The 27552-nt window shown below is 33.0% G+C and overlaps 7 protein-coding genes across 7 annotated transcripts; 3 read left to right on the top strand and 4 right to left on the bottom strand.

The window, feature by feature from the left end:
* Positions 1-5466: 5466 nt before the first annotated feature.
* Positions 5467-7127, bottom strand: MONOS_6847 (uncharacterized protein). The gene is made up of 4 exons (XM_067877115.1): positions 7111-7127; positions 6947-6974; positions 6385-6878; positions 5467-6323 (listed from the first exon to the last, which is right to left on the bottom strand). Exons 1-4 carry the CDS (start codon positions 7111-7113, stop codon positions 5562-5564), a joined length of 1287 nt encoding a protein of 428 aa, XP_067726845.1. The 5' UTR covers positions 7114-7127; the 3' UTR covers positions 5467-5561.
* A 5313-nt stretch (positions 7128-12440) lies between these two features.
* On the bottom strand, positions 12441-13298 carry MONOS_6846 (uncharacterized protein; the record flags this gene model as incomplete). Its single annotated transcript, XM_067877114.1, has 8 exons — positions 12441-12537; positions 12598-12677; positions 12736-12784; positions 12824-12840; positions 12907-12927; positions 12978-13018; positions 13084-13139; positions 13207-13298. 8 exons carry the CDS (start codon positions 13296-13298, stop codon positions 12441-12443), a joined length of 453 nt encoding a protein of 150 aa, XP_067726846.1.
* Positions 13299-13314: 16 nt separating this feature from the next.
* MONOS_6845 (putative copine family protein 1) lies at positions 13315-15229 on the top strand (the record flags this gene model as incomplete). Its single annotated transcript, XM_067877113.1, has 9 exons — positions 13315-13322; positions 13425-13515; positions 13571-13654; positions 13715-13817; positions 13877-13922; positions 13975-14137; positions 14227-14403; positions 14514-14608; positions 14702-15229. 9 exons carry the CDS (start codon positions 13315-13317, stop codon positions 14736-14738), a joined length of 804 nt encoding a protein of 267 aa, XP_067726847.1. The 3' UTR covers positions 14739-15229.
* Positions 15230-15584: 355 nt separating this feature from the next.
* Positions 15585-16368, top strand: MONOS_6844 (uncharacterized protein; the record flags this gene model as incomplete). The annotated part of the gene is made up of 5 exons (XM_067877112.1): positions 15585-15608; positions 15671-15749; positions 15799-15866; positions 15934-16106; positions 16167-16368. 5 exons carry the CDS (start codon positions 15585-15587, stop codon positions 16366-16368), a joined length of 546 nt encoding a protein of 181 aa, XP_067726848.1.
* A 2345-nt stretch (positions 16369-18713) lies between these two features.
* On the top strand, positions 18714-22428 carry MONOS_6843 (uncharacterized protein; the record flags this gene model as incomplete). The annotated part of the gene is made up of 1 exon (XM_067877111.1): positions 18714-22428. Exon 1 carries the CDS (start codon positions 19162-19164, stop codon positions 22426-22428), a length of 3267 nt encoding a protein of 1088 aa, XP_067726849.1. The 5' UTR covers positions 18714-19161.
* A 1332-nt stretch (positions 22429-23760) lies between these two features.
* MONOS_6842 (uncharacterized protein) lies at positions 23761-26388 on the bottom strand. Its single transcript, XM_067877110.1, has 4 exons — positions 26275-26388; positions 24843-26221; positions 24620-24677; positions 23761-24378 (listed from the first exon to the last, which is right to left on the bottom strand). The coding sequence occupies exons 1-4, from the start codon at positions 26334-26336 to the stop codon at positions 24057-24059; spliced, it is 1821 nt and encodes a 606-aa protein (XP_067726850.1). The 5' UTR covers positions 26337-26388; the 3' UTR covers positions 23761-24056.
* A 70-nt stretch (positions 26389-26458) lies between these two features.
* On the bottom strand, positions 26459-27545 carry MONOS_6841 (Protein disulfide-isomerase). The gene is made up of 6 exons (XM_067877109.1): positions 27372-27545; positions 27147-27237; positions 27057-27084; positions 26920-27010; positions 26825-26870; positions 26459-26770 (listed from the first exon to the last, which is right to left on the bottom strand). The coding sequence occupies exons 1-6, from the start codon at positions 27523-27525 to the stop codon at positions 26683-26685; spliced, it is 498 nt and encodes a 165-aa protein (XP_067726851.1). The 5' UTR covers positions 27526-27545; the 3' UTR covers positions 26459-26682.
* Positions 27546-27552: the final 7 nt, after the last annotated feature.

Consider the following 27552-nt stretch of genomic DNA (forward strand, 5'->3'; position numbering starts at 1 on the left):
AATAAAGAACGAAACAAAAAATATTTAATTTATTTCAAAGAATGCATAATCTGTTTTACGAGAATTATCTTCCAAACAGATAGCTGCATTCCAAAATGCTCCATTCCACTTCTTCTTTTGACATAGAAGAAAATGAGGAAATGCAAAAGAAAGGCGTTGTTTTTTATATTTGAATTGAGCCACCCTGTAAATTTGTGTGAATGATCGTTGCACTTCTTTTCTTGTCAGAATATCCATGTATCCAAAGCAAATTCAAAGAAATACAAATGAGAAATTGAAATCATGACAAAAAATATGCTGAAACAGAGAAGAAGTCGAAAGCAATCGTTTTGTTGATATTTTTTTCACTTTTTTCAATTCAATTTTTCGCTTTTACTTCGAAAGTTTACTCAAGCAAGTTAATTTATCATTGTGAATATACACCTGATATTTTATTTAACTCTATTTTGTTTTGTTTAAAAACAAGATCTGATGTGAAAAAAATATAAAAATAAACGGTCTTCACAAAATTTCGAGTGATTCCGAAAAATTCAGGTATTTTATAGATAAAAAAGTTTGTAGATGAGGGAAAAAGCCGACGTAGAAACCTGGTATTTGTTTTGTTTGCAGTCCACTTCTCTTTTTTGAATTTAAACAGTGAAATCTGATAGTACATTTTTTTATCATTTCCCTGTCTATTTTCTCACATGCATCTCTTCATCTTTTTTATTAAAACATCCCAGTTTTCTTTTTCATTCTCTTTCATCTATCTATTGTTAATATCATTGAAAAACGAAATATGGATATCAATTTGTTTGAACATTATATTTGACAAAATAATATCCTCCTCTTCATCTTCAACAACATTTCCTTTCTTCCAGTCTCTTCAACTGTGCAAATCACTCTCATTATGCTTCCAACTCACATTCTAATTTCTTCATTTTTGTTTTGATGATAGATAAAATAAAATTCCAAAACTTTTCTTCGTCAAAAATTACTCTTGCTTCTTTCCTTTCCTTTCCTTTCTATTTAGCTTTCTTCTTTTTTCGTTTTCCAACAAACGCATTCTCTCAGCTCTTCCAGTTCTCTTATTGTATCTCTCATAAAATGAAGCTCATTTGAAAGAACTTCTTCCAAACTTCTATCCAAAAAAAAAATACTTTTTATCATGAGCATTCAAGAAGTCTGATAGGTATATTGAGTCAAATTGCGATGTTCTTGCATACACTGGATGGTTTCTTTGATCTCGTTCATAAACAGTTCATGCTCTATTTCCTTATCAAGTAAGAAAGAAAATCAAAAACGTTTATAATAAAACAAGAATGTTTTTCCATATTGATAGTTATAGCAATTCAGCGCTGAAAGTGCTTGTTTCACTTCTTTAAAAGCTTCCTCGTTTTCCTCTTTCATCAACGTAACTTACAGCAGACAAAGCACACCAGTTGATATCGGCATTATGAAAACTCATAAAAAAACAAAAGATTTGATTTGGAAAAATCTTTCACCAATTTTTCAATCTTTCCTTCGTTCTTTTTGGCTTCTTTAATAAAATTCTCTTCTTAAATCGCTTTGTTCATAATAATGTTTTTTTTTCTGCTCCAATAAAAATATCTCGCGATATCATTCGCAATTTCTCGTGAATTCAACAAGGCACATACGCTCAGACAATTCGACTTCCTGTTTTTAAATAATAATTTAAAAAATTGATTTGATCAATTATTTCTTGAAAAGACAAAATCAAACCAGTATTTAATCGAAACACAAATTCTGATGAGAACATTTCAATCCATTATTAAAACATGAATCAACTAATTTTCCAAAAATTTATCCTTTTTTAAGATTAAAACATGCTTTGATAATTTCTACACTATTCAACATTAATTACACTGTATATCAAAAGAAATAAATAAAAATGTACATGGAATTAGCAAGCCACCGAGTTCATCTATATAAGTTTGCAATGAGCGTAAATATGCGTGAGAACAAATTAATTCAATGATCACACCCATTATTTTTTTATTTTTGGCATTTTTAAAACTGAACATGACAGACAAAGTTTCGCCAAATAATTTCAGTTTTTTAGTTATTAGAAAAAGAGCGCTTTTCATTTATTATCTGTATTTTAGCTCAAATCGTCTGTCAACTAGATTATATCTCGCCACATAACATTTCTCCCAATACGATAAACGCACACTGCACAATTTTCTTATCCAACAAAAAACATAAACAAATTTGAACCCTTAATAATTCCATCAATCCAATAATGCAGATTGTTGAAATTTCCATCTTTCGATATTAAAACGCGAATATTTCTTCATTTACTCTCCTACACAAATCAATGCTTTCCAAATCTACATTTTTTCCCCTTCAACCATCGTTCCCCTCAAACACTACTCCCTCCTTTTTCAATTGAGCAGAAATCGTCTTCTCACTTCCACAAGAATGCATGAACTTCATGCTTCCTTTCCTCACATGGCGAATTCATTTTATTCCACTCCTGCATCTCAATACGTCATTCTCTTCTCCTTTCAGTACAATTCTCATCACCACCACTTCTTTGTTCCTCTCATTCACAACACCTTCCACATTCAATCATTCCACAATCTGACTCAGATGTACAGACAACATCACATACTCAAATGATGCTCTTCCAGAAGAGCGATTCTGTTTATTCTTAATCTTCCTTTGCATTCACATTATCATGTGTCTGACAATCTTGCTCCATCCCAACTCAAATCCCACATTCGAATCATTCACTTTCCCGCCTTTTGTTCACTGAACCATGCTTTGCACTGTTCAAAAGTTATGAAGAAGTCTCATCTCAGACATCTTTTCACTCAGACACCCACTGCTTTCCTTTCTGCTTCGTATTTATTTCTCTTCAGATCACATAAGCAAGCATCATCTCCATCAAACTTCATGACAGGAAGAAGTTAATCATTCAATAATCAAAACCCCAACGCTTTTTGCAGCAACTCCTCCTTCTTTTGCTACGCTGTCAGCAACACAGCAAGCTTATTAATCGCAAGCCTTGCCTCTCCTTTATTTCTTCATCTTGTAACATCAACTCCTTCTGGTGATATAAAAATTTCAAATGAGATGAATGGAACAAGGAACATGAACTTATCTTTGTCTGAATGAAAATCATCACTCCCCTTAAACAGAGTTTCATCATCCTTCATTGATGAGTCATCAAACTTGAATGAGTCATTTGTCACAGAAGAATTAAAATCCTTTTCCAAAATGAACACGTTTTTCCCAATGGAAGCTTTGTTGCTCATAAATGCAGCTGTTTCCAAAAGAAAAGGCTTTTCATTCAAACAATTTTGACAATACAAAACAAGAATCCACCTTTTCCATTGCTTGATGAAAGCGAACAAGATGAAGCATTTGTTGATTTGATAATAAATTCTTCAATCTTTTTCAAAACCACTCTTGCGAAACCTCCTTCTTCACCGCTTCCGGTGTTCACAACGTTTGAAATGTTGAGGTTTTCAAACAAAACAGTAGAAGCTACCACCAGTGGAGATTTGGAAAATGAACTATCTATCAGACTGTATCCTTTCAATGCGCAACTTTCACTCGTTGTGAACATCAATGAGCACTGATCTGTTTATGTCAAAGATTGAATATCAAATGAACAATTAAAGATTAGAAGATCTCCACATAATTTGATCAAATCAAATATATTTGACTTAAATATACACAAAATCTTAAGTTCAATAAGTCGTCAGCTGTATTATTGCTTTTTAAGATAGGTTCAATTGATAATTTTCTTTTGATTGTAATAAATAATATTGCGGCCTTATTTCATTGTTCGTTCTGGAATTCATCCTCAAAAATGTGTAATCAAATTTGCTTCGTTTTTTTATTCCAAAATAATCATCTCATCCTCTCCCTGTGCTTTTTATGCATCTTTTTCACTCAATTATGCTTTGTCTTCAGTATTCTTCTTATATCAGGAAAAAATATACAATGTTAATTGAGAAATGTCAAAAAATTTGAAAAAATATAGTTAATCATTGAAAAGAACGCATACACACGTTTTTTCAATGCTTCTTTTTCATGATCACCATGGATTTATGCGTATGTCCTCCTGCTTCATGCAAATAATCATCCAAAAAAATCTTAATCAAAATTCATTAAGGATAGAATGATTTATTGATAATTATTCATCACACACTTTAAAACTATATTTATGTATATGATTTGTAATATGATCTCAAACGTGGGTTCAATTCTTGGCGAAAGAAAGCAAATTTTAATATTTTGGTTATTAAAAATATGATTGTGGGATTGATCAAATTATTCAAATTTTTAAATTTATTTTTTTTTTTTTTTTTTTTTTTTTTTTTTTTTTTTTTTTTTTTTTTTTTATTGTTTTATTAATCAAATTTTTATTATTAAAATTGAACAATATTACAATTAATAACATTTCATCTACTTTTTGTTTCAAAATTATCAAGTATTATTTATTTTTTGAAAAAATACTCATATTTATGGGTCATTTTTAAAAAAAGTTTTTTCACGAGAAACAAAAATTTTTGCGAAAAATCGGTCCATACTAAAGTTTTTAAATAATTTTTGCTTTTCAAACATTATAAAATTAATAATTGAAATGCAGAATTGCAAAAGGGAGACAGTTACGCCTATGCCAACTTTGGCTCCTTCAGAGTCAACAGGTTCGTTTGTGCGAACGTGTTTTCTTTCTTTTTCTTCTTCTTCTTCTTCTTCTTCTTCTTCTTATTCTTATTCTTCTTATTCTTCTTCACCTTCTTCTTCTTCAGAATTCTCAACTTTATTTCCATCATTTTTGTTTTCTTCTTTTTCTTCTTCCAATTCAAGAAACATTTCTTATTTCAAATTCTTCGCAAAAAGCCCATCAACTCAAATGAATAATACAATTTTGATTATTTTTTTGATTCTTCTCTCTTTCTCTCTCGTCTTCAATCTTCAAGAGATACATCAAAACTCCCGTAAGAATTTCTTCCACTTCTCCGATTTTCAAATTGAACATTTTTGTTGTCTTCAGATGCTGCAAACGGATTGTTTTGACTTTTGGAGATGGAAATGATAAAGAATGAGGAAACAGGCATAGAAAAGCGTTTGGGTTGAATATTTCTCTTCACTTGAATCAGCATCAACAATGTTGTTTACTGTTTTTGTTGTATTTTCAACATTCTCTGAGGGTTTCTGATATTCCCTGAAAGCAAAGAAAGCATTGAGAAAACACAATTTTCTTTTTGCCAATGAGCTGAAAAGTGGTTGTTATTCTCAAAACAATCAAAAGAATGAATGAAGAATATGAAATAATAAATGTTTGTCAACTCATTTTGGGAAGAACTTTGGTGAAAGAAAGAAGAAAATGGAGAAATTGATGATTTTTAATATTTTAATTTGGAAAATAAAAATTGAATTTTCTTTTTTTTTTTTTTGGTTATTTCTTCACTTCATTTTGATGAATCTGGATCATAAATCACTTCAAAAGCAAACATATGAAAATTAATTTTTGTACCGTTTTGTGAAATGAATGAAAAAAGAGAAAATTGAAAATAAAGAGTTACAAAATACAATGAATTTCCTCAAACATAAACAAAATAATCAGAAATATTAAAAGGTAACTCATTAAAATATTTTTTATTGAGAAATTCAAATATTTTATGAAAGGTGGTGATGGTATCTTCGTATCCTTCTTCCTCCATCTTTTCAAAAATCTCCATTTTGATTGCCTTTCTTTTCATTTCATCATTTTCACTTTTCTCCTTTCCTTTTAATCGATATGAAACATTCACAAGGAATTGAAAGCATTCATACGCCATGTTCTCATTCAACTTCGGTCGCTGCATCTCCTCCAAAACAGTATCAACAGCTCCTCCATTCAACAAGTCTTCAACTTTCACAACTCTTCTTTGCACCGCAATTCTCAAGGAACAAATGCATTGATTGCTAATTTCTCTGTGATTATCCTTGGCTGCTTGATATATCCGAACAATGCTATTGATTAGCCCATCATATTCTTTATTCTCTAATTTGCATCTGAGGAAATAATAACCCGATGTTTCGAGCCATCTTATCAAAATAAACTCTTCTCTCGTTTCTTTTCCTCGTTCCACTTCTTTTCTCTTCAAATTCACATTTCTTGTTAGCTCTTCCAGTTCTCTTGCTGCTTCTCTAGCAAAGTGTAATTCGTTCACAATCACATCTTTTAAATTTCTATCTCTGAAAAATCTGTTCATAAAAAATTGCCAAACAGATTGATAGGCCAGTCGTGAAAGGTTTCTTTGTTTCTGCTGATGTTCGATGATTTCTGTAATTTTCTTCAAATACAGTTCTCGTTCTATAAACTAATCAGAAATAAAGGGGAAAAAAGCAAATATAATAAAAATGAAAATGAAATGTTCATACAAAATCTTGTCTAACGCGACTTAAAGCCAGCAAGGCAATTTCCACTTCCTTTTGTGTCTCCTCGCTTTCCTCTTTTACCGATGCAGATTTCAGCAGGCAAGGAATACAAATTGAAAGTAATTCATAAGATGATCCGTTTTTAAGTAAAAGATGGCATTCACAAAGATCGATCAGAAAATTTTCATTCTTTTTTTCTTTTTTCTTATCTTCCTCAACAATCATCTTTTCAAATCTTTCGTTTAATGTAGAATACTCAAAGAATCTATTCCAGACATTCTTCAGTACTTTGCAATATCCAATATGCTTCAGTATCCAAGTGGCATTTCCCAATTGCAGTTTCTTTTCCTCAATCATTTTGTCTATGTTTTCATACAGCTTTATCTTGAAAACTGATTCAAATTCTTCCGTATTCATTCCATCAATTATTTCATTCATTTCTCCAATTTTCTTTCTCTGCTCATCTTCATTGCAATGTTCAAGTTCACAAAACAATTCTTCAAATAAATAAAGAATAAATTAAATCACAATAATCATGAATTTTAATGCAATAACAAGCACAAACTATTAAACCTTTTGATTCTACTCGTTGACTGCATTTTTGAAAATGCATTGCAGCCAGAAAAAAACGAAAATTCGTCATTTGATTTGAATTCAGATACCATTGGAAAGAAGAAATTGGGGCAAAATATAAGCTCAAAGCAACCATAAAAGCATAAGTTGTTATACCATTCTGCGTTGTTAGTGTTATTTGGCAAGGCGTTACAAACAAAGAATGAAGAAAAAACGATAAATCTTTTTTTGTGTTTGCAGTAATGGAGATTCAGATCATCAGATTTGAAAGAACAAAAATATTCCTTGCTAAAAATTGAGAGACGGTGAACAAATATTTTCTGCGGAATGGACGATATTATATTGAGAGGTTGCACGAGACAGCGACTTCAAGGCATCGATGATGGAATTTAGGAAGACGATTTTTATGAGAAACATCTTGGAAGGAAATTCAACAATTTTTTTAAAAAATCAAAATATTTTTATGTTTGCATTTTTTGAATGGTTGTTATTCATTTTTAAAGATGTTTCCATCTGTGGTTTTCTCAGAGCGCAAGAATCTGATAAATTTTATAAATGGCCATTCTTTTGCTTTTCTGAGGAGAATATCAGAAGAGTGAAGGATGCTGAGATACAATCAGTAGATAGGAATTGCATATTTTTTTGAATTCAATCGGAACAGGGGAAGAAAACATATTCGATTTCAAAGCATTTGGCTGAGATCGAAAAAAAAGAAGAATACCAACAATTGGACGGCTATTGGAAAGAAAAAATTCAGAAATATTTTTTTTCCTGGGAAAAAAGTGTGAAAACATAGAAAGAAGGATATTTTAGGAGAAAAAAGGATGATGGAGAAAGGAGCACAGGGAAACTATGGAAAAGGAGAATGGAAGCATCGGTGATTGGACAATCATCTGCATTTACAATAGAAAGGACAGGCGTGAACTTTTGAGGTATTTTTAAAATTAATGCAAAACTAATTATTTTTATCATTTCTTTTATCTTTTTTTTTTCAGACAACAGCATTTTTTTCATGTTGTGCATCATTTTCAGGAACAATCCATTTCAAGCAGCATTTTTACAAATCGTGTGGCTTCTTCTCCTTCTCCTTCTCCTTCGATCTCTTCATTGATGATATTTAATGCTTGGTTGATGAAAAGAAGACCTTTTTCGTTTTTGAGAATTTGTTGTTTGGATGGCTATCATATTCTCATGTTGCAACACAAAATAAAACTACTGTCTGTTGCTGCTGTTGACTGTTATGAAATTCGAATCCATTCAACATTTCTTCATTTTCTTCAAATGAGTCTTGTTCACATTTGTCGTTCAACTTCCTTCAGAAGATCTCCATCCAACTCATTTCATTCCATTTCTCTTTCAGCTTCTCTTTCTTTCTTTCTTTCTTCATATCTGCTGATGAATGAATTCTGTTTGCAAATGCTGTTATTGTGTTGCATTCTGATCATTCAGCACGTGTTTCATCATCTTCTTCTTCGCCTTCTTCCACTTCTCCTTCTTCTATTTCTCCGAAATTTTTTTCTTCTTCTTTTCCTCCTTCTTCTTCGTATTCTTTGCCTTCTTCTTCTTCCTCCTCCTCCTCCTCTTCCTCTTCCTCTTCCTCTTCCTCTTTTTATAATTTTTCTCATTTGACATTGGATCAGAGAGCAGACCTTCCAATGTGTTAATGCTTATCAATCGGCAGCACAGCAAATTGAAAAGAAAAATAATTTCAATTGTTCCTCTTCTTCTCAACTGTCATTCGCAATATTGGAAATGAAAAGCCATCTGTACAAAATCTGTCTTTTCATTTTATCCTTTTCTTCATCTTCTTCCTCTTCCTCTTCATCATTATCTTCTTTTTTCACTTTCCCTTGTAATTAAATTCCTTCAACCCATCACATCTTCTCATGAATTCTAAAATAAGCTTATGAGAACATTCTCATTCGGAGAAATGCAATCTGAATGATCTATTTCTCCGACAGACATATTCTGCACACAACACCCCTTCTCCTATATATTCTTCTTCTTCTCTTTCTTCTTTTTCTCCTTCTTCTCCTTCTTCACGTTTTTCGTCGTTTTCTTTTTTTGCTTCAACTTCTTTCACGTTTTTTTTATTTGATGATTCGTCTCATTAAACATTTGATCGAAGCATCATCGAACTGATGCATTCACACATCTCAATCTGCTGCTCCGCAGAATTTAGCCAATAATTTCTTTGTTTGCTTTTCTTCGTCTGGGATTATCAGGCACAGAATTATCCTTCTTTTCATTCGCGATTCTCGTGATGAAAAAAAGGCAATTTGAACGAATTGATTTCATTTCATTCAAATCAACTTCTTCTTCAACGCCTTCTTCGATGAGCATCAAAAATAATGTTGAATTGTTCATTTCATTCAACTCCCCTCGAATTCAGCTCCAGGCCTTGTCTTTCATTCTTACTCAGAAAGACGAAAAAAATATATATTCTATCATGGAATATCAGCAGAAATTATGAGACAACGAAATGGAAGAAACTTTTAGCGGAGAATGGCCAATCATCATCAGGTGCACAATCCAAGATGATCGAATCCGACTTTTTTGCATTTGGAAGATGAAAGAATTCACAGAAAACAGAAAGAACAAGGCAGAAGACGATATTTGGAACACATTATAATATGGATGATGCTTGAGAGATTGCATAACACAACATGCGCATTCATCAAGCAATCAAAGGAGAAATGAGGAGAGGAATAGAAATTTATTAGAAAACAAATAAGCGAAGGATAATTCTATGAAATGAGAGCTTCTGCAGCGGACAAAAAAGGTGAAGTGAAAACAGCAAAAGTTATTGAAAGTTTAGAAGAACTTTCTGATATGATTGAAGAAATGCTATTTGAAGAAAAGAAATAATAGAAAGCATTCTTTTAAGCAGAGAGTTTTATTTTCATTTGAAGAAGAAGCCAAATCAAATGGAAAATGACGAAGAAGCAATACAACATGTGCTGATTTAGGGATCTATGAAAGGCAAGTGATGGTATATGCTTCAGTTGAAAAGAAGATGAAAGCTCAAGGATTTTGCAATGATATCGAAACTGTTCAAAATAAGAAGAAATAATTGAAGAAATCAAAAGGATATAAGAAAAAGTCTATCATTTCGAGTGATTTTTGTATTTGGGGCACGAAATGTGAGAGTCTTTGAGTGGGAGTGAAAGAGGAGATGAGAAGAGAGAGAAAGAGAAAGAGAGAAAGAGGAAGAGAAAGAGAAAGAGAAAGAGAAAGAGAGAGAGAAGGAGGGAGGAAGGCATCGCTGAAGGGAGAAATGAAGCCGTTGGGGACATCTTCGATGGTGGAACATGTGATTTTGCTGTGTTTCGCCACAGATGTCGGAATCAGTTTAATTATTTGGAACAATTTTGTTCTGGTTGATGATTGGAAGCCAGCAATTGTTCACTGCATTGTCTGCTTGTCCATTATTCCAGACTCTTTTTGTTGGGGTTGTTGAACAACAATTGTCAAATGGTGATTGAATAATACTGCTTCCATTGAAGAACACATCGTTTCCTCTTCCATTTGTTGCAGTATTTCCATCGAAAAAGCAGAAAGTGATGAATTTATTTCCACTCATCCAGGAATAGGTTGAATAGTAGAAAATAGCTGCACCTCCATAAGATTTAGAAGCAGTCAGATTGTTATTGTTGAACTGGCAATCATTCACCAAAAACTGATTTGGTTTATTTTGTGGAGGTCAATTGAATGTTACAGCACCAGCAGGATCACCACCAGAATTTGAGATGTACTTTCATTTGGAAAACAGAAATTGAAAATTTGTAGGATCATTTCCTAGAGCAAAATACCAACCAGTTCCACACCAATCAGTTATTGAACAACTTTCCACTCTGTTTTCTGAGAATGTCCAAACAGAATTAGATTGTGGATTCCATATTTCTACAGCACCTCCATGTCTCGCCTGACAATTCGAAAAATCAGATTTTGTGATGCTGATTTGTAATAAATATCGGCAGGACATTACTCCTCCTTCACCATTTCCTGTACAGTAACAATTGTTGAATGAACATAAAGTGATTGTGAGGTTGGCATTTGTGTAACTAACTTTTAGTGCACCTCCATGATAAGTTTCGCCAGTTGAACAATTCCATTCGCACCATTCAAATATGTGGCTGTTTGCATCGAATGAAATCAGTCTTCTAGGTGATTTTCTTTGAGATTCAGTTCCAACATGAACTACAGCAGCATTTGATAAAGAACGTGTTTGTTTGAGAAAAGATGTGTTGAAGGCAGAGAGAGAAGTTGATGAGTTGTTGAGGTTTGGGAGAATGGCACCATCGATGGGGTTGTGGGTGTGGAGGAAGAGGGATAAGGTGGAGTATTTTGTTTGCCAGATGAACTCAGAGTTGAAAACCCAGAAAAGATCAACTTTTGCGAACATCTTCATTTTGTTTATCTTCACAATTCTCAATCTTCAATCAACTCATTCTGTTCATTCATCATCTTCGTCTTTTTCCTCGCCTTCTTCTTCCTCTCTTTCCTAGCCTTCTCCTTCTTTTTCTTCTCTTCTTCCTCTTCTTCCTTTTCTTCTTTATCCTCTTCTTCTTCTTCCTTCACTCCCAAAAACAACATTATCACCACCTCTTCTTCTTCTTCTTCTTCTTCTTCTTCTTCTCAAAAGATTTCTTCTCCTTCTCCTCTATCAAATACATCTCCTTCTGCCTCTTCACCACCTCCTCTGTCTTTTCTCTGTATCGCTTCCTCTCTTTCTCCCACTCCTCTTTCGAAAGAAGAACACTCAACGCTTCCGCATTGTTGTTCAGAACACGCAGACACAGCAGCGCATCGCAATGGGTGAGGAACTCCACAAAGGCTGTGAAAGTTAGAGAGAAAGAGAGAGAAAAGATAAAGAAAAGAAAAAAGAAAGAAAGAAAAAAGAAAAAAGAAAAAAAGGAAAAGAAAAGAAAAAGAAAAAGAAAGTTGCATAAAAGAATTAAGATAACAATTTGACGTCTTTTCATAATATGCGCTGTGCATTCAAATAAATCTGTTTAATTTGAATAATCTTGACCGTTTGAATGAATATTAGTTCATTCGAATAAGCACAATTTATTGAAATAAAAAAAAAATCTATTTAAAATTCAACCAAGATGAACATATAAGCAAATGTCTTTTTCAAAAATGCTTTAATCATTCATTATTTATTCGATTGCGTTAAATTAATTTTTCAGAATAATGAATAAAACACTTAATCAAAATAATCTTAATGATAATAAACTATGGAAACGAAAATTTTAACATCAATAGCATGAATTCATTGATCTTCATCTTTGGACAACTCATTGCTTTCTTTCAAAGCTCAAGCGCTCTAAATTTTGCAAAAACAAAGTTTTTAAAAATACACCAACTCCTGGTGAAAATTTTTGTTCATTAAAAAAAAATAATAATAAAATAGAATAATGCAATATCTTTCAAAGAGAAAAATATTTTTAAAAACAACAAACATTAACAATTGAAGAATTTCATCCATAAGGAGATGGAACAATTTGAAACGCTACAGTTTGAATAAGCCTTCCATTAATGAATAATTGAACATCATAATCTCCAACTGGCCATTCTCTTTGAAGAAATAATTTCAAACATAATTATAAAAGAATTGTAACTTTTCTCATAAAAAACCTAGGTAACTCTGCGTGAGTATCTATAACGCTAACCATAAGACTTGGAATGGAACATGTTAATATTTCACGGTTTGGTGGCTAATCAAAATAAAAAAAATTTGTTCATGTTCGCAGAATTTAGTTAAAAAATTCACACTTCTTGAGTTTTTTGTTGTAATCGTGTTTTATTTGCACAACATTTATATCTGAAATAGAAAAAAAATCTAAATAAAAAAAAGTCGTACCGATTCCTCTGGAATCTCTGATTTAAAATTTTTTTATTCTTTAAAAAAACAAATTTTCAATTGGCAAACCTACATGTCCAAACAACCCGAGCAGATAGACCATACTTCAAAGAAAGAAAAAATGATCAAGTTAACACAATAAGCAAACGAATACTGTGATATGTGAAAGAACAAATCTACAAAATAAGCGAGTATCTTTGGCGAGGTTAAAACCAGGTAAAAAAAATATGCTTAATGCGTCGAATAATTTTATATCATACCATCAGTGTAAAATGTTCCATCAACTTCTTCACCCATTCCACCTCTTGCATTTGCTCTTAAAATAATCCATAAATTTTGTTATTTTTAATTTTTTTGTGAATCAAAAATCAAAACAAATATACCTAAAAAGACTAGATTTTGTTGCAGTAATTGGACGTATGTGATCCACAGGCAACATACGGACATGGCGTGGATAAGGCTTTCCACAACCCATTTCTTTCAAACAATAAATGTTAAGGTTTCCACTTTCAATTTTCAGTAATTTTCAAATTGCAAGAGACGAAAAACACTTTTTGTTTTTGATTCAATTATGTTCAACAATATCTTTGCGAAATTTCAGAAACTTAAATATATATATAGATCAACATTCAATGGGCTGTGGTTCTTCAACTTCTGATCCAATTGCTGATAAGTACAAATCAATTAAGGAGGTTTATATATTTGAATTGGAATATGCGATTTAATTAGTTATTATTGTTATATCAGGTACAAATGGCTATTCGAAAAGCAGGCCTTGAAAGCTCAAATATCATATTTGGAATTGACTACACAAAATCTAACCTGTATAACGTAAGTTAAGATATATTTTGTTCAGCTTTCACAAGTCTTTTGGTGCTTTTATTCAATTAGGGAGAGAGAACATTTCAGAACAGAAGCCTGCACGACATGACTGTTAAAAATCCATATGTCGAAGTGATTGAAATTCTTGGTGAAACAATGGAAGATTTTGATGGTTTTTTTTTTTATTTTTTCGTTAATTGTTCCATTTTTGCAATTAAAACTAAATTGAAGATGATCATATTATTCCAACATATGGATTTGGTGATTCATATACATCGTATGATTTATTCATTACGTTCCCTGTTAAATTCGTTTTGTAATTTTGGTAGGGATAAGGCATGCTTTCCATTTTTCCCCGATAGACATCCACACGGCTTTCGAGAGGTTCTTGACCGCTATCGCCAGATAACTTCTGGAATTAATCTCGCTGGACCTACAAATTTTGCACCATTGATTCGCAAAGCGATAGACATTGTTAAAGAAGCTCGCGCCGTATGTTATATTCTTATTTATATGTACAAAAAATTTATTCCAAATATATTTTCACATTAAAAAAATGGTAATGTCTGCATTTCATAAAGTATCACATTTTGATAATTGTTACAGATGGTGAGGTGACCTCTGAGCAAGATACGATAGGAGCAATTGTTCAAGCTTCTTCGTATCCAATCTCCATCATCTGCATTGGTGTTGGAGACGGTCCATGGGATACAATGAAAAAATTTGATGATAAAATTCCTCAGAGAAAATTTGATAACGTGTGGCAATTTCTATTTACATATTCCGAAAGATAATAATTCGATGCATTTAACGTGCTGATTATAATTATTATTTTTATTTTTTATGTGAAAATTTATTCAAATTTCAGTTTCAATTTGTGGAGTTCAACAAGCTTAGAAAGAAATATAGCGAAAATTTTGCTCCTAATTTCGCAATGAATTGCCTTATGGAAGTTCCTCAACAGTTTGATTGCTTTATATATTTCTTATGGCATTAAACTTAATTTTTTATGATTATATTTCAAACATGAACAACATATTGAATTTTTATTGTTAGATATAAGCTCATAAAGAAATTGGGTCTATTGGGTTAAATGCTTCACTGTCTATTTGTTTTATTTTATTTTATATTTTTTAATTGTTTTCATATTGAAAAAGTTTTGAGAGTACGAAGTTTATTTGTTTTCTTCATTTTTTTAAAAATTTTTCTATCAGATTTTTTCCTTGTTTTTTAAACCCACAATTATAACGTTATTGCAAAATGAGTTTTTGATTTTTTTTCCTTTCATATCAACAGTTTTTTATATAATTCTTTCTTTCTTTCTTTCTTTTTAAATGATCAATTGGTATTGCGTTTTTTGTTTTTCTTGATTTCATTCACAAAACTGTTTCAAAATGTAATGTTTTAATTCTTAAAGAAAAGAATATATTGAAGTTTATTCAAGCCTTCTTTTGTAATTTTTGCACGTTTGTTAAATTTGTCACATTTATAACTCATTCTTTAAAACATCCAAAATTTTTTTGAAAGAAATTATCAGAAGTGTCCGTAGCGTGCAGCTTTCAATTGAATAAATAGACATCTCTATGATTTGTATTTCACACGTTCAAACAAGTTAATAAAATTTCAAACTTCAAAGAAATTTTAAATCTGAAAATTCTGAATCCAGAAATAACTGATTAATTCCAAAATTCATAAAAATTTTTGTTTTCAACATAATCAATAAAAACAAATATTAAGAAAATACAATATGAATAGAGTTGAATCATTAAGTTTTTAGAAAATTTTCAATAAATTAATTAACAATAGTTTTTCATTTGATTGTTTAAATATATTATGTTCATGATCAAGTTTTTTCTTCATAATTTTAGAATTCTAACATAAAGACGGAATTTTTTAATAAAGATAGAAATAAGAGAGCCGAATACTTTTTAGTGGATAGATGAAATTCATTGAGAAGATTTCTGTTTGAATATCACGAAATTTGTTGATTTGAATAAATTTATCTTTTAATTTTATGTTTGAAAGATCGGAAATAAATATGCAGCTGCGTTTAGAATAGCCGATCAAAAGGTTAAAGGAGAAAAGAAGAAGCCTTCAATTAAGAGTTTGACAACTCTTCAAAATAACACAATTTCATGTATTTGTTTATTTAGAATTAATGATGAGTTCGATACCACAAATGGGAGTAGGGATAGGAACTTCGTGCTACTTTGCTCTTCTGGTATGTGTTATTCAAACTTTGAATTTGATTGGCGAATATTAAATGTTCATTTGGGTTATTTTTGAAGAAATACATGGCATTAATTTTTTTATTTTTATCCTTATTTTCGCTTGCGACAAGCGTTTTGTACATGTTCCAATATCCCCACGCAATAACTTTCATGAATTTTCCAATTGTTTTTTCACCGGGAAATGTACTTCGAGCGTTTTATGAGAACGAATTGAATTTTACTCTCTGGCTGTTTGCTCTTTTGAAACTAATTTAATATATTTCCAAGAATCTTGTCATTATATATTTAAGCTGTACACTCATTCCGGAAATTATTTTCATTGTTGCTTTCTTTTTCCTTCTCTTTTCATTAAGAAAGCTTATCGAGAAAGTAAAAGTCGAGGCAGATAATGGTTTTTTATCTGTCGGAGATTATTCAATTCTTGTCGAAGGAATTCCATCATCTGTAAAGAGCGCAGAAACGGTATCTTATAATCTTCTTTGTGCTTTATAAACTTTATTCTTTATGCATCAAAAACAACATTATAAATGAAAAAAATGCACTTTTCCTCATTCTGTTTTATTTTATCGTTTTATTTTATTTTATTTTATTTTATTTTTGATTATTTTCTGATAAATGTTGTCATTTAAATTCGAAAAAAATAACAAAAAATAAAAAAAAAAAAAATAGGTGGCAAAGCACTTCAGCCAGTGGGGGCAAGTTCATTCTGTTCTTCTTCTGTACGATGTCAGAAATTTTGGGCCCAACCAGGAAAAGATAGATGATGCTGTTATTCGAGTTTGGAAAAAAATTTTTTTTTTTTTTTTTTTTTTTTTTTTTGTGGAAATAGCTTCCTCCTCCTCAAAATCTTTCTCTTTTGCTTGATTAATTTCTATTTCATGCTATTTTTTATTTTTTATTTTGTTTTATTTTATTTATTTAATTTTTAAAAACAATTTATTGCAAATTAATATTTTCAATATATTGAACATTTAAGTATCACTGCTCTCTTCACTCCGAAGACGTGTCTGATTCAACAATCAAGAAATATGCACGATATTGGCTATCTCCAAAGGAAAGACTGGTTTGCGCAATTTATTTTATTTTATTTTATTTGTTTTATTTTTATTTTTTTTTTTTTTTTTTTTTACAATGAAAATCGGTTATTAAAAATTAAATTCTTTAATATTCTTCTTACCCCTCCTCCTTTTTTCTCTCTCTCTCTCTTTCTCTCTTTCTCTCTCTCTCTCTATTTTTTTTTTTTTTTTTTCTCTCTCTCTCTCTCTCTCTCTCTCTCTCTCTTCTCTCTCTCTTCTCTCTCTCTTCTCTCTCTCTTCTCTCCCTCTTCTCTCTCTCTTCTCTCCCTCTTCTCTCCCTCTTCTCTCCCTCTTCTTTCTTCTTCTTTCTTCTTCTTTCTTCTTCTTTCTTCTTCATTTCCTCAGATTGACTTGAATTCAGCAAATGAGAGTAAAGATACTTCTTTAGGGAGATTTCTCAGATCTCTTGGCTTAAATAGAGACACAGGTATATATTTCTTTTCTTTCTTTTTTCTTTTTCTTCTTCTTCTTCTTCTTCTTCTTCTTCTTCTTCTTCTTCTTCTTCTTCTTCTTCTTCTTCTTCTTCTTCTTCTTCTTCTTCTTCTTCTTCTTCTTCTTCTTCTTCTTCTTCTTCTTCTTCTTCTTCTTCTTCTTCTTCTTCTTCTTCTTCTTCTTCTTCTTCTTCTTTTCTATTCTTTTTTTTCTTTTCTTTTCTTTTTAATGTAAAAAAAATATTTTATTAATTCTTTTTCTCCTTCCTCTCTTAAATTTTATCCATATCATTTATTTGTTTTTCTTTCTTTCTTTCTTTTCTCTCTTCCCATTTCCTCTCTTCACCTTCTCACCCCTCCTCTCCTCTCCTCCTTCTCTCCATCTTTTCATGTTTCCTCTCCTCTTCTCCTCTTCTCTTCTACTCTTCTACTCTTCCTCCTCTTCCTCCTCCTCTCCTCTTCCTCTCCTCCTCATTTCTTCTTTTTCTTCCTCTTCCTCTTCCTCTCCTCCTTTTCTTTCTTTCTCTCTCTTCTTCTCTCTCTTTCCAGTCTACTACCTCAACCGCATCCGCTCTCTCTGCACAGACCGTCTCTCCTATTCTGACCCAATTAAAGACAATTCCACAGGCGTGGCGTGTGTCACCTTCGACAAGGCTGAGTGCGGATGGAGATGTGCTGAAGAATACTGCAGCAAGCTCGGAATAAATGCACTGGGTTTTTCTGTCTCTCTGCCGAAAAACATGTGTGAAGGAGGGGGAGGAGGGTGAGGGTGAGGGTGAAGGTGAAGGTGAAGGTGAGGGCGAGGGTGAGGGTGAGGGTGATTGGGAGGAGGGGAGAGGGTGATGGGAAGGGGGAGGAAGAGGAAGAGGAAGAGGAAGAAGAAGGGGGTGGAATTGTGAAATGGAAGGGGAAAAATTAATTAACTTATATTTTTGAAATTTATCGTTATATTCAATTTGTTTTTTTTTTTTTTTTTTTTTTTTCTTTATTCATTCTTCCTTTTTATGAAATTCTTTTAATCTTATCAACAACAATATCATCATAATCATCTTCTTCTTCTTCTCCCTCTTCTCTATCTTCTCTATCTTCTTCTTCCACAGGCGTATAAACAATGGCATAGTCAGTGTTCGCAATGGAATTGAGCCATCTGACTTGATCTATTCAAATGTCGGCTACTCTTCTGTCAACCGCTTCTTCCGAAGACTCATCACTGACTGCTTTTCTGTTGTATGTTCTTTTGTTGTTTCTCTTTTTCTCTGTCTTTCTTTCTCTTTCTCTTTCTCTTTCTCTCTTATTTTTTTTTAACGATTTTGAATCATGTCTTCTTCAATTCCAAACATTCCATTTGCTTTTCTATATTTAAATTTATAAATATTTATTTAATTTCTTCTTTCCACTTTCCACTTTCCACTTTCTTTCTTTCTTTCTTTCTTTCCAATCTCTCCATCCAATCATCATCCAACCAGGTGCTTGTCTTCGTCGGCGTCTGCCTCAAAATCTTTCTCGGCACATACAAAACCAAAGCCACCGAAGTCATCATCTCCTTCGCCATCTCCTTCGTAAACTCCTTCCTCTCCTTCGTCATCAACTTCATCATCCGCAAGCTCACCCCTCTCACAAAGCCCGAAACTGTTACCCAGTCCATTTCTTCTTCTCTCTTCCGCATTTGGTTCTCCAACCTCCTCCTCTCCGTCGTCGTCAGCTTCGTCCTCTCTTTGTTCATTGGCGGGACTCATTTCTTCAACACTGAAGCACAAATCGGGCAAACGGGATATTTCATGTCCTTTGCCTGGTTCGACGACGTTGCAGTGGACTTGCTCATCATCATCCTCACTGACATTGCCCTCCGCTTGATATTTGACATCACCCAGTTCTTCACTCGATTGAAACGCTTTCCTTACTTTCTTTTTGTCAGCCAGTGCCCCCAGGACCAGCTCAACCAGTCGTTTGAGCCGCCGCACTGGGCATTCGATGTGAAGATGGGGCATCTGGTGAAAGTTGTCCTCTCAACAGCGTTTGTCTCTGCTTTCCTGCCAATCATCGTGCCCATCGTAGCGTTCTACTTTGCTGCTCAGTATTGGGTGGATAAGTTCAATCTAATCACGTTTTTTAAGGTTCCCTTGCAATATTCATTCACGGTTATCACAGACGTCATCTGGTATTTAGAAGTCGGCTTCCACATCCATTTCGTGATTGGCTTAATTTGCGAGTTATGCATGATCATCCAAAACAGCATATATGTAACTTATCCCTTGTGCTTTGCAAGACCTGGGGTGAAGTTGCTTGTCTATTTGAGCGTCGCCCTCAGCAGGTTCGGCGTCTGGCTTGTGAAAAGCATCAAGTCGAAGTTCATTCACAAAGTGGAGGCGAAAATTGATGACTATGACGAGACAAAGGGGGCATCGTTCAGCACTTATGAGGATGAAGTGCATACGTATCTGGATCTGCATCCACTGTATCATCCATGTGTGGGGAATGGAGATAGCGGGAATGATGTTAATGGAGTTAATGGTGTTAATGGCGTTATTGGATCTTCTTCTTCTTCTTCTTCTTCTTCTTCTTCTTCTTCTTCTTCTTCTTCTTCTGTTTCTTCTTTTACTGCTACTAATGCTACTAATTCCACAACTGTTTTAGCTTCTTCTTCATATCCCTCCTCTTCCTCTTCTTCCTCCTCCTCTTCTTCTTCTTCTCCTCCTCCTCCTCCTCCTATTCCATCTGCATCTTTGCCTTCAATCAATCAGATTCGGCACATCTCACTGCCTTCTTCAAACATCTTCTCTGCTTATCCTTCTGTCAACCCATCCCCTTCTTCTTCTCCTTGTCCTTCTCCAGTTCCTTTTCCTTCTTCTTCTTCTTCTTCTTCTTCTTCTTCTTCTTCTTCCGCCACAACCTCATCATCATCAACAACAACAACATTTTATCCTGCTTCTTCCTCTTCTTCCTCTTCTTCCCCTTCCACTCTCCCTCCTTCTTCCTCTTCTTCTCCTCTTCCTTCTTCTCCTCCTCCTCCCCTCTCCATCTCCTTCGACCCAAACACCCCAAACTCCCTCCTCAGCACCTCTCCATTGCCCTCTTGTGAGTATTTCTCCTTCTTCTCTTCAGAACCCACGAAACCTCGCCCTCTGCGGAAGAAGAAGGCGCATATACCAGCAGTAAAGAACCAAAGATGGGCAACAATTGTCTCAGATAGGATATTAAAAGAGCAGAAGAAGATGAACTTGAAGAAAAGAGTGACGATTCTGAAGACAGCGGCGAAGATGGTGAAGAGTTCGAATAATTCTTCTTCTTCTTCTTCCTCCTCTTCCTCTCTTCAGCAGTACCAAAATGAACAAGAAGAGATGAATGAGTACGAAAATGAAAATGATGAAGCAGGCAAAAGGAAAGGGAAGAAAGAAAAGAAGAAAGAAGAAGCAGATTCGCCTTATGATGTGTTTGGCTACACGATGGAAGACTATCTGGATGAAGAGATCGAAGAAGCAGAAGGAGAAGAAGGAGAAGAAGGAAATGATAATAACAATGACGATGATGATGATGAAGGCAGTGAAGAAAGCAAGTCGAAGGCGAAAGCGAATATGTTGTTTAAGAAGCACTGGGGAGGGCTGCTGCAGCAGGTTTCGTCGCTGATGGCGTTGAAGAAGGATTCTTCGTTTGATCTGCAGAATGCGAATGGAAATGAATTGAACGGAGCAAATGAGCAGAAGATTGGAGTTGGAGGCAATCAAACTAATTCTGCTTCTTCTTCTGTTTCTTCTTCTTCTTCTTCTTCTTCCAATGTTAATGGCGTCGTAATCGTCGGAGAAGAAGAGCTTGAAGCACAACTCGAACAAGAAAGGCAGAAAAGCTATGGCCATCTCAATTCTTGCATTTCTTCTGTTTCTGAGGGAAGAAACGAAAATTTGCTTCTTTCTGTAACAAACGCTAAGTGCATACCTTATCCTTCTTCTTTCTCTCGTAATATTTCTCCGATTCCTCCTCCTTCTTCTTCTGTTGCTGCTCATTCAGTTTCTCCGGTTCCTCCTTCTTTCCCTTCTTCAGTTCCTTCTATTCCTTATGTTCCTTCTTCTTCCTCTTCTTCTTCCTCTTCTTCTTCCTCTTCTTCTTCCTCTTCTCTTTCTCCCTCTAAACAAACACATTCATTACAACTTCCTTATCCCTCTCATTCTTCTCCTTCTTCTCATCCATCTAATCCATCTAATCTCTCTAATCTCTCTAATCCTTCTCAATTTCCCTCAAATCTTACGCAACCGCGTCCGATTGCTTATCCTTCTTATCCTTCTTCTTCTAATCCTTCTTCTTCTTATCCTTCTTCTTCTTCTTCTCTTTCCTCTCAATCAAACCAATCAAGCCAATCAAACCAATCTAATCCATCCAATCAATCTAAACAGTCCATTCAATCTCTTCTATCAAAACTGTCTAGTCAGTCAAAACAATCTAATCAATTGAATTACCCTTCCTCTCAAGCTAATCTTTCAAATCTATCTAATCAACCAAATAAACCTGGTTTTTCTTATCCTTCTTCTTCTTTTTCTCCCTCTTCTTCTTCTTCTTCTTCTCTTCCCAATCCTTGTTCTTATGCCCAGCCTCTGATATACCCTCAATCATACACGCAAAAGAAGACGTCTTCAACTTCTCCTCAAATGCTCGATTTTAAAAATATTCTGACTCAACTTCAGAGAAAAGGTGTTTCTTCTTCTTCTTCTTCTCCTTCGCCTTCTCCTTCTCCTCCTTTTCTCTCCCCTTCTTCTTCTACTTCTTCGTTTCTTCCTTATCCTGCTTCTTCTTCTGCTTCATCTTCTTCATCATCGATTCCTACAATTCCATATCCTTCATCATCATCTTCTTCTTCATTTCTTCCTTATCATTCTTCTTCTTCTTCCGTTCTCCCTTATCCATCATCGTCTTCTTCTTCTTCTTCTTCTTCCGTTTCAAGTTTTTCTGCTCTTCCTTATCCTTCTTCTTCCTCTTCCTCTTCCACTTCCACTTCTCCTTCTTCCACTCCTTTTTATTCTCTTCCTTATCATCCTTCTACCAATCACCATCGTTGAACAGCGAAAAATGAGAGGGAAAAAAAAAAGAAAGAAAAAGTTAAAGCTTTTTGAAGATTTTGATAAAAATCATCATATTCTTCAAAATCATAATATTCATTATCATCATCATCATATATAAGCAATTAACTTATTTGCCTGTTTTGTTTGTTGAATGTTATTAATTTGATTTCTTTTTTTTATTTTATATTTATTTATCAACAAAATTATTAATTTGTTTGACTCACACTTTGTTCATTGTTTGTGAGTTGACTCAAGAAAACTTTGTTCATATTTCGCATTTAGCGTATATGAGTCCAATATTTTTGTGAATCTCAATTTTTTCTTTTCTTTTCTTTTTTTATTTTCAATTATTTCTTTTAATTTTCTTTTTTCTTTTTTCTTTTTTCTTTTTTCTTTTTTCTTTTTAATATTTTTATTTTCTATCCAAAAAAATAATATCATTGTTTTTTAAAAACAATAATTTTCACTATCACTTTTTCAGTTTGTGTAGATATTTATTTGTTTCCTTCGTGTGACCATACATTTTGTTAAATGTGTATTTCGTTCTCTTCTGTCATATTCATTATTCTATATAACATTCCTGCCTTCTTTCTTTCTTTCTTTCTTTCTTTCTTTCTTTCTTTCTTTCTTTCTTTCTTTCTTTCTTTCTTTCTTTCTTTCTTTCTTTCTTTCTTTCTTTCTTTCTTTCTTTCTTCACAAAAAATTTTGTGGTATTTTTAATTTTTTTAATTTTTAATTTTTTATTTTTAGTTTTTTTCATAGAAAGAAACAACTTATTGGATTTTTTAGAAATATGTCTCTTTTTCTTTCTCTTTCTTTTTTACTCTATCTCTCTCCATCTATCCATTTTTCTTTATTTAGCTGTTGCTAGAAAATGTGAAGTTCCATTCCAAGGAATTTTACATGTGCATTATCACTTGGATTTTTTTATGGCCTCAATCGTTTGATAAAAAAATGCATATGTAATCGTTTTCTTTTCTATTCTATATTTTTTTTTTAAGTTTTTCTTTCTTTCTTTCTTTAAGAAAAAAAGTTTGTTTTGAACTTTCTCCTATGATTGAGTAATTAAGCTGGAGATTCATTTTCCCTTTTTGTTGTCAATTGTAAAATTTTCCCAATGAAATAAAATTGATTTTAATTTTAAGTGTTTATCACTTCATTTTGTTGTTTGAATCAACCTTCTTTTTTTTTCTGACATATTCATTTCAAAAGATGGTAGTTCTTTTTTAATTTTTATTTTTTTGTTGTTTATATTTTTTTTTTTAAGTTTTTTTCTCAAAGTCAATTGAGCTTAATTGACAACATTGTTCTTCAAAAAAATAAATACACTTTGCGAAGATATCCAAAATATTCAATTTTTTTTAAAAAAAATAATTTAGATTCACTCAGTGAAATGTTACAAAATATCGTTTGAGAAAATTGAAATCTGTTCATTTTTTAATCAACTGTTCGAAAGAGAATTAAATACCACGCAAACTCCAACATAATAAAATAAAGAGTGACTCATTTCAAATTAAGCAATTTTAAAAGAGAGAAAAAGAAAATGTCCAAAATGAATCGAAATCAGAAGACGCAAACAAATACAAAAAGAATTCCTTTTAAAAAAATGATAATTTTGAAATTTTTTAAGAAGAACTCTTCGCTTTTTCATCGTCTCCATACAGCTCGCTCTTCAGCTGCTTCAAAATAGCTTCCATTTCTTCTGTCACTCTCAGCATATATTGTTGCTGCTCATTAGAAGAAGAGGATGAGGAAGAAGAGGAGGAGGAAGAGGAAGAGGAAGATGAAGAGGAGGAATTCGATTTTAACTGAAGAATTGCATCAATATCTTCAACTGGAATGGCATTTTTGATTCGCTCTTTGGTTTCTGCTGTTCCTTTGTGGTGCATCAGACACAGAAGATGCAGAAGATGGTAGATTCGAGTGAAGTTGTACTGAGTGCGAGTCCTAATTTAACGATAATTATATATATATAAGTAAAAAGAAAAATAAAAATAAAAATAAAAAATAAATAAATTAAATAAAACAAATAAAACAAATAAAATAAATAAAAGAATGATATAAAAATCAAATATTATGAAAATAAATTGTTCAGATAAGAATAATAAATGCATTACAAATTCAATAGGGAAAAAATTAAATGATAAAAAAGAAAAAGTCAAATGAAAATTTGTATTTCAAAGCATACTTTAACAGAAGCTTAGCATTATCCAAGAAATCTTCTCCTAATATCATTTTATGGTTGTCTAATTTTTATTTTTAAAAAAAAAAAGAAAATTATGAAAAATAAAAGCAAGCAATGGCAGTCATTCAAATGTGAAAAATCAAATGCATCACAACGAAATATTATCACAAACATAAATTAATAGTTTTAAGAAAATCACAATTTTAATTAAGTAACAATAGCAAACCTTTCACCGACACCAGCGTCATCAAGCCAACAGCCGCCATCGCATTCGGCATGAATCCCATCGCAGGTGTTTCGCCTTTGATGAATGACGTCAGCACATTTATTGGCTCCTTCATCTCCTCTTTGCACACACACCCCACATTCAGGAACGCCATTCCAGCAGCTGAGTATTCCTTTGCCCAGTCAAGCGAGGTCTTCTTGAAGAACGCCAAAAGCTCTTCTTCAACATGGTTCTCCACAAGCACATCTTTGCACATGAGATCAGATGCTGTCTTGTTGGCATCTTCGCCTGTTGCTTCGCTTTTGGCTTCTTTCTCTTTCCCTTTCTCTTCCTCCTCCTCCTCATCTTCGTCTTCGTCCTTCTCCTTCACACACATCATACAGAGTGTGCTTATACCCACAGCCGCACACGCAGCCACTGTCAAATTATCAGCCTGTTTCAACAGCTTCACAAAAAGCGGAATCGCTTCTGCCACAAACTGCTGGAATTCCCGCGCTCTTTGCTCCTGGATGACCTGCAGCAAGCGGAACACCATCTGCGAAGAAGGAGAAAAAGTGGATGAAAGAGGCTGAGAAGACGCAGGAGATGGTGAGGAAACAGATGATGAGCCAAGTCCGACCATCTTCTGTGCGCTTTTTGTAGTTTCTTCTGATGCTGGAGAAACAAGAAGATCGTAAATTTCTTTCTCAGCATCTGCAGACTCCTTTAATCTTTTAATGATTGCATCTTCCTCCATTTTCTCTTCTTCGCCTCCTTTGCAGTCATGGCATTTGCCCCCGGAGCATCCACCACATTTCCCACCTCCATGGCAGTGGCATTGATGGCAGCAACCCTTCTCTTGTTGAAATTGTTGTCTCAACAAAAATGGAATTAGAAGCTGAGCAACCTCTGGCTTGGTTTTGTGATGGTTTGATGAAGGTCCTTGGATTTTTACAATTAAAGCAGCAAGTGCGGGTGTTAGCGTGAGAGGATCGATTTTTTGCTCTGAATTTTGTGGGACAGAAGATGAAGGTGCTTCATTTTCATCAAGGGAAGAGGTGGCAATACGCAAAACGGACAACAATGAGTGATATATATCATCATTTGGATCCTCTTCTGACTTTTCACCAGTTGGATTTTCAACATAAGGCTTTGTAACTGGATTCATAGCCGCAATGTTATAGAAAATGTCCTCAAATGGCTTAACTTGCTCTTCAAATTTAAGTGTGTTTAAAAGGCTAAAATACATTGAAATCATATCGTTTCCTACAAATTCTTTCCATTCACATTTATCTTCTGATTCTAACTTTTCTTTTTTTTCCAAATACATTTTCGGCCAAGCATCGCTTTTTGCTCTCAAAGTGTAAATTGCTTGCTCAACGGTTGAAACAGATGAATCCCTAATTGTTTTTAGAGATTGAAAATCCTAAAAAATAAAAAGAAATACACAAACAGCTCTTGTTTAACTTTTCCGACAAGCACGGTCGATCCAAGCATAGTCATTAAGCTGTTCATGTTTTTTTCCTTAAAGGTTTTCAACCAAAATTAAGGTGAATATTCAGATCCTGTCACATAACAAAATTTGAATTTGAAATGTAATTTTTCCAATTTAGATGTTTTAGAAAAGACAAAAAGAATTTTTTCGGTTTTAGCATTTTAAAATATTCACAAATTCACAAAAATGAAGACCGTGAAATGGAAAACTTTTTGGCAAATATGAAAAATAACGTGAATTACCGATTCAAATCTAGCAACAAATTACTTATGATAACAAGATTTCTGGTTAAAAGCGCTGGAGTCTCTTTAAAAACGGAACTGGATATTAACACATATGATTATGCTTGCTGAAATACTTCCTGTTTCACTTATTTTGTAGAACTTTATTTACCAAGCTAAGAATTGAATCTGGCTTGTCAATGTTAATTTTATGAGCAACCTTTCGTTGATATCTGTTTTGTTTTAAAAAAATTTCATAAAACAAACTTTTTAAAAATTGAGCATACAAAACGAGTGATGGATTCATATCAATCTGCATTTGCAAGCAAACATCTTAAAGAATTTGTGAATAAAAAAGGCAAATATTACACAGTCTTCAAACCATAAAGCTCATCACAGTCAATAGCTCCGATTTTAAATTTGCCATTATCACGATTAACAAAAGCAAAATGCTCATAAAACGGGAAAAATTGCTGAGAATGGAATTAAAATTAACAAAATTGAAAGGTGATTGCAAACTTTGCATTGTCCGCACATTGGAGAATGACTGTAAATAGAATATTCAAACAAGTAATAAATAATAAATATATGTGGAACAATTGAACAAACTATAGCACCAACGTTGGAATTTCAGACTCAAGTGACTTTTGTAATGAAGCATCATCAAAAATTGTCAGATATGACTTCTGAGGTTTGTTTTCTTTGAAAATTTTATTGAAAAAAAAATAAAATTGAAGAGAAAATGTTGGCAAAAAATGATAAAGAAAACAAAAGAAAGAAAAATATATTTAATAAATAATGAATTCTTTAAATTTACTAAGGAATTCGACAAACCAATTTTTTTAGAATTATCCAATTTATTCTCTCCAACATCAAATTCACGATTTACATTACCAAATATCCAAAAGGCAGTAAATCCTACACTAAAGGCAACAGTTAGCATTGTTAAACGTAATGTTCTCTTCTGTCTTTCAGAAAATGGTACCATTAATTACGATCGCAAACGATCTACTCC

This window comes from Monocercomonoides exilis, assembly GCF_001643675.1.
Source record: "Monocercomonoides exilis strain PA203 chromosome Unknown scaffold24-1337568, whole genome shotgun sequence".
Taxonomy (NCBI): domain Eukaryota; phylum Preaxostyla; order Oxymonadida; family Polymastigidae; genus Monocercomonoides; species Monocercomonoides exilis.

Excerpts from the sequence above, each read along its gene's own strand:
- MONOS_6847 (XM_067877115.1), bottom strand. Across the intron at positions 6,879-6,946 it reads TAGAATCAAAAGGTTTAATA|AATTGTTTTGTGAACTTGAA; the intron begins GTTTGTGCTTGT and ends ATTTATTTGAAG. Across the intron at positions 6,324-6,384 it reads GTCGCGTTAGACAAGATTTT|TTTATAGAACGAGAACTGTA; the intron begins GTATGAACATTT and ends ATTTCTGATTAG.
- MONOS_6842 (XM_067877110.1), bottom strand. The coding sequence starts at position 26,336 with ATGAACAGCTTAATGACTATGCTTGGATCGACCGTGCTTGTCGGAAAA. Across the intron at positions 26,222-26,274 it reads GGAAAAGTTAAACAAGAGCT|GGATTCATCTGTTTCAACCG; the intron begins GTTTGTGTATTT and ends AAAAACAATTAG. Across the intron at positions 24,379-24,619 it reads AATGCTAAGCTTCTGTTAAA|GACTCGCACTCAGTACAACT; the intron begins GTATGCTTTGAA and ends TCGTTAAATTAG.
- MONOS_6841 (XM_067877109.1), bottom strand. The coding sequence starts at position 27,525 with ATGGTACCATTTTCTGAAAGACAGAAGAGAACATTACGTTTAACAATG. Across the intron at positions 27,238-27,371 it reads GGATAATTCTAAAAAAATTG|AAAACAAACCTCAGAAGTCA; the intron begins GTTTGTCGAATT and ends AAATTTTCAAAG. Across the intron at positions 27,011-27,056 it reads CAATGTGCGGACAATGCAAA|CAATTTTTCCCGTTTTATGA; the intron begins GTTTGCAATCAC and ends TTCCATTCTCAG.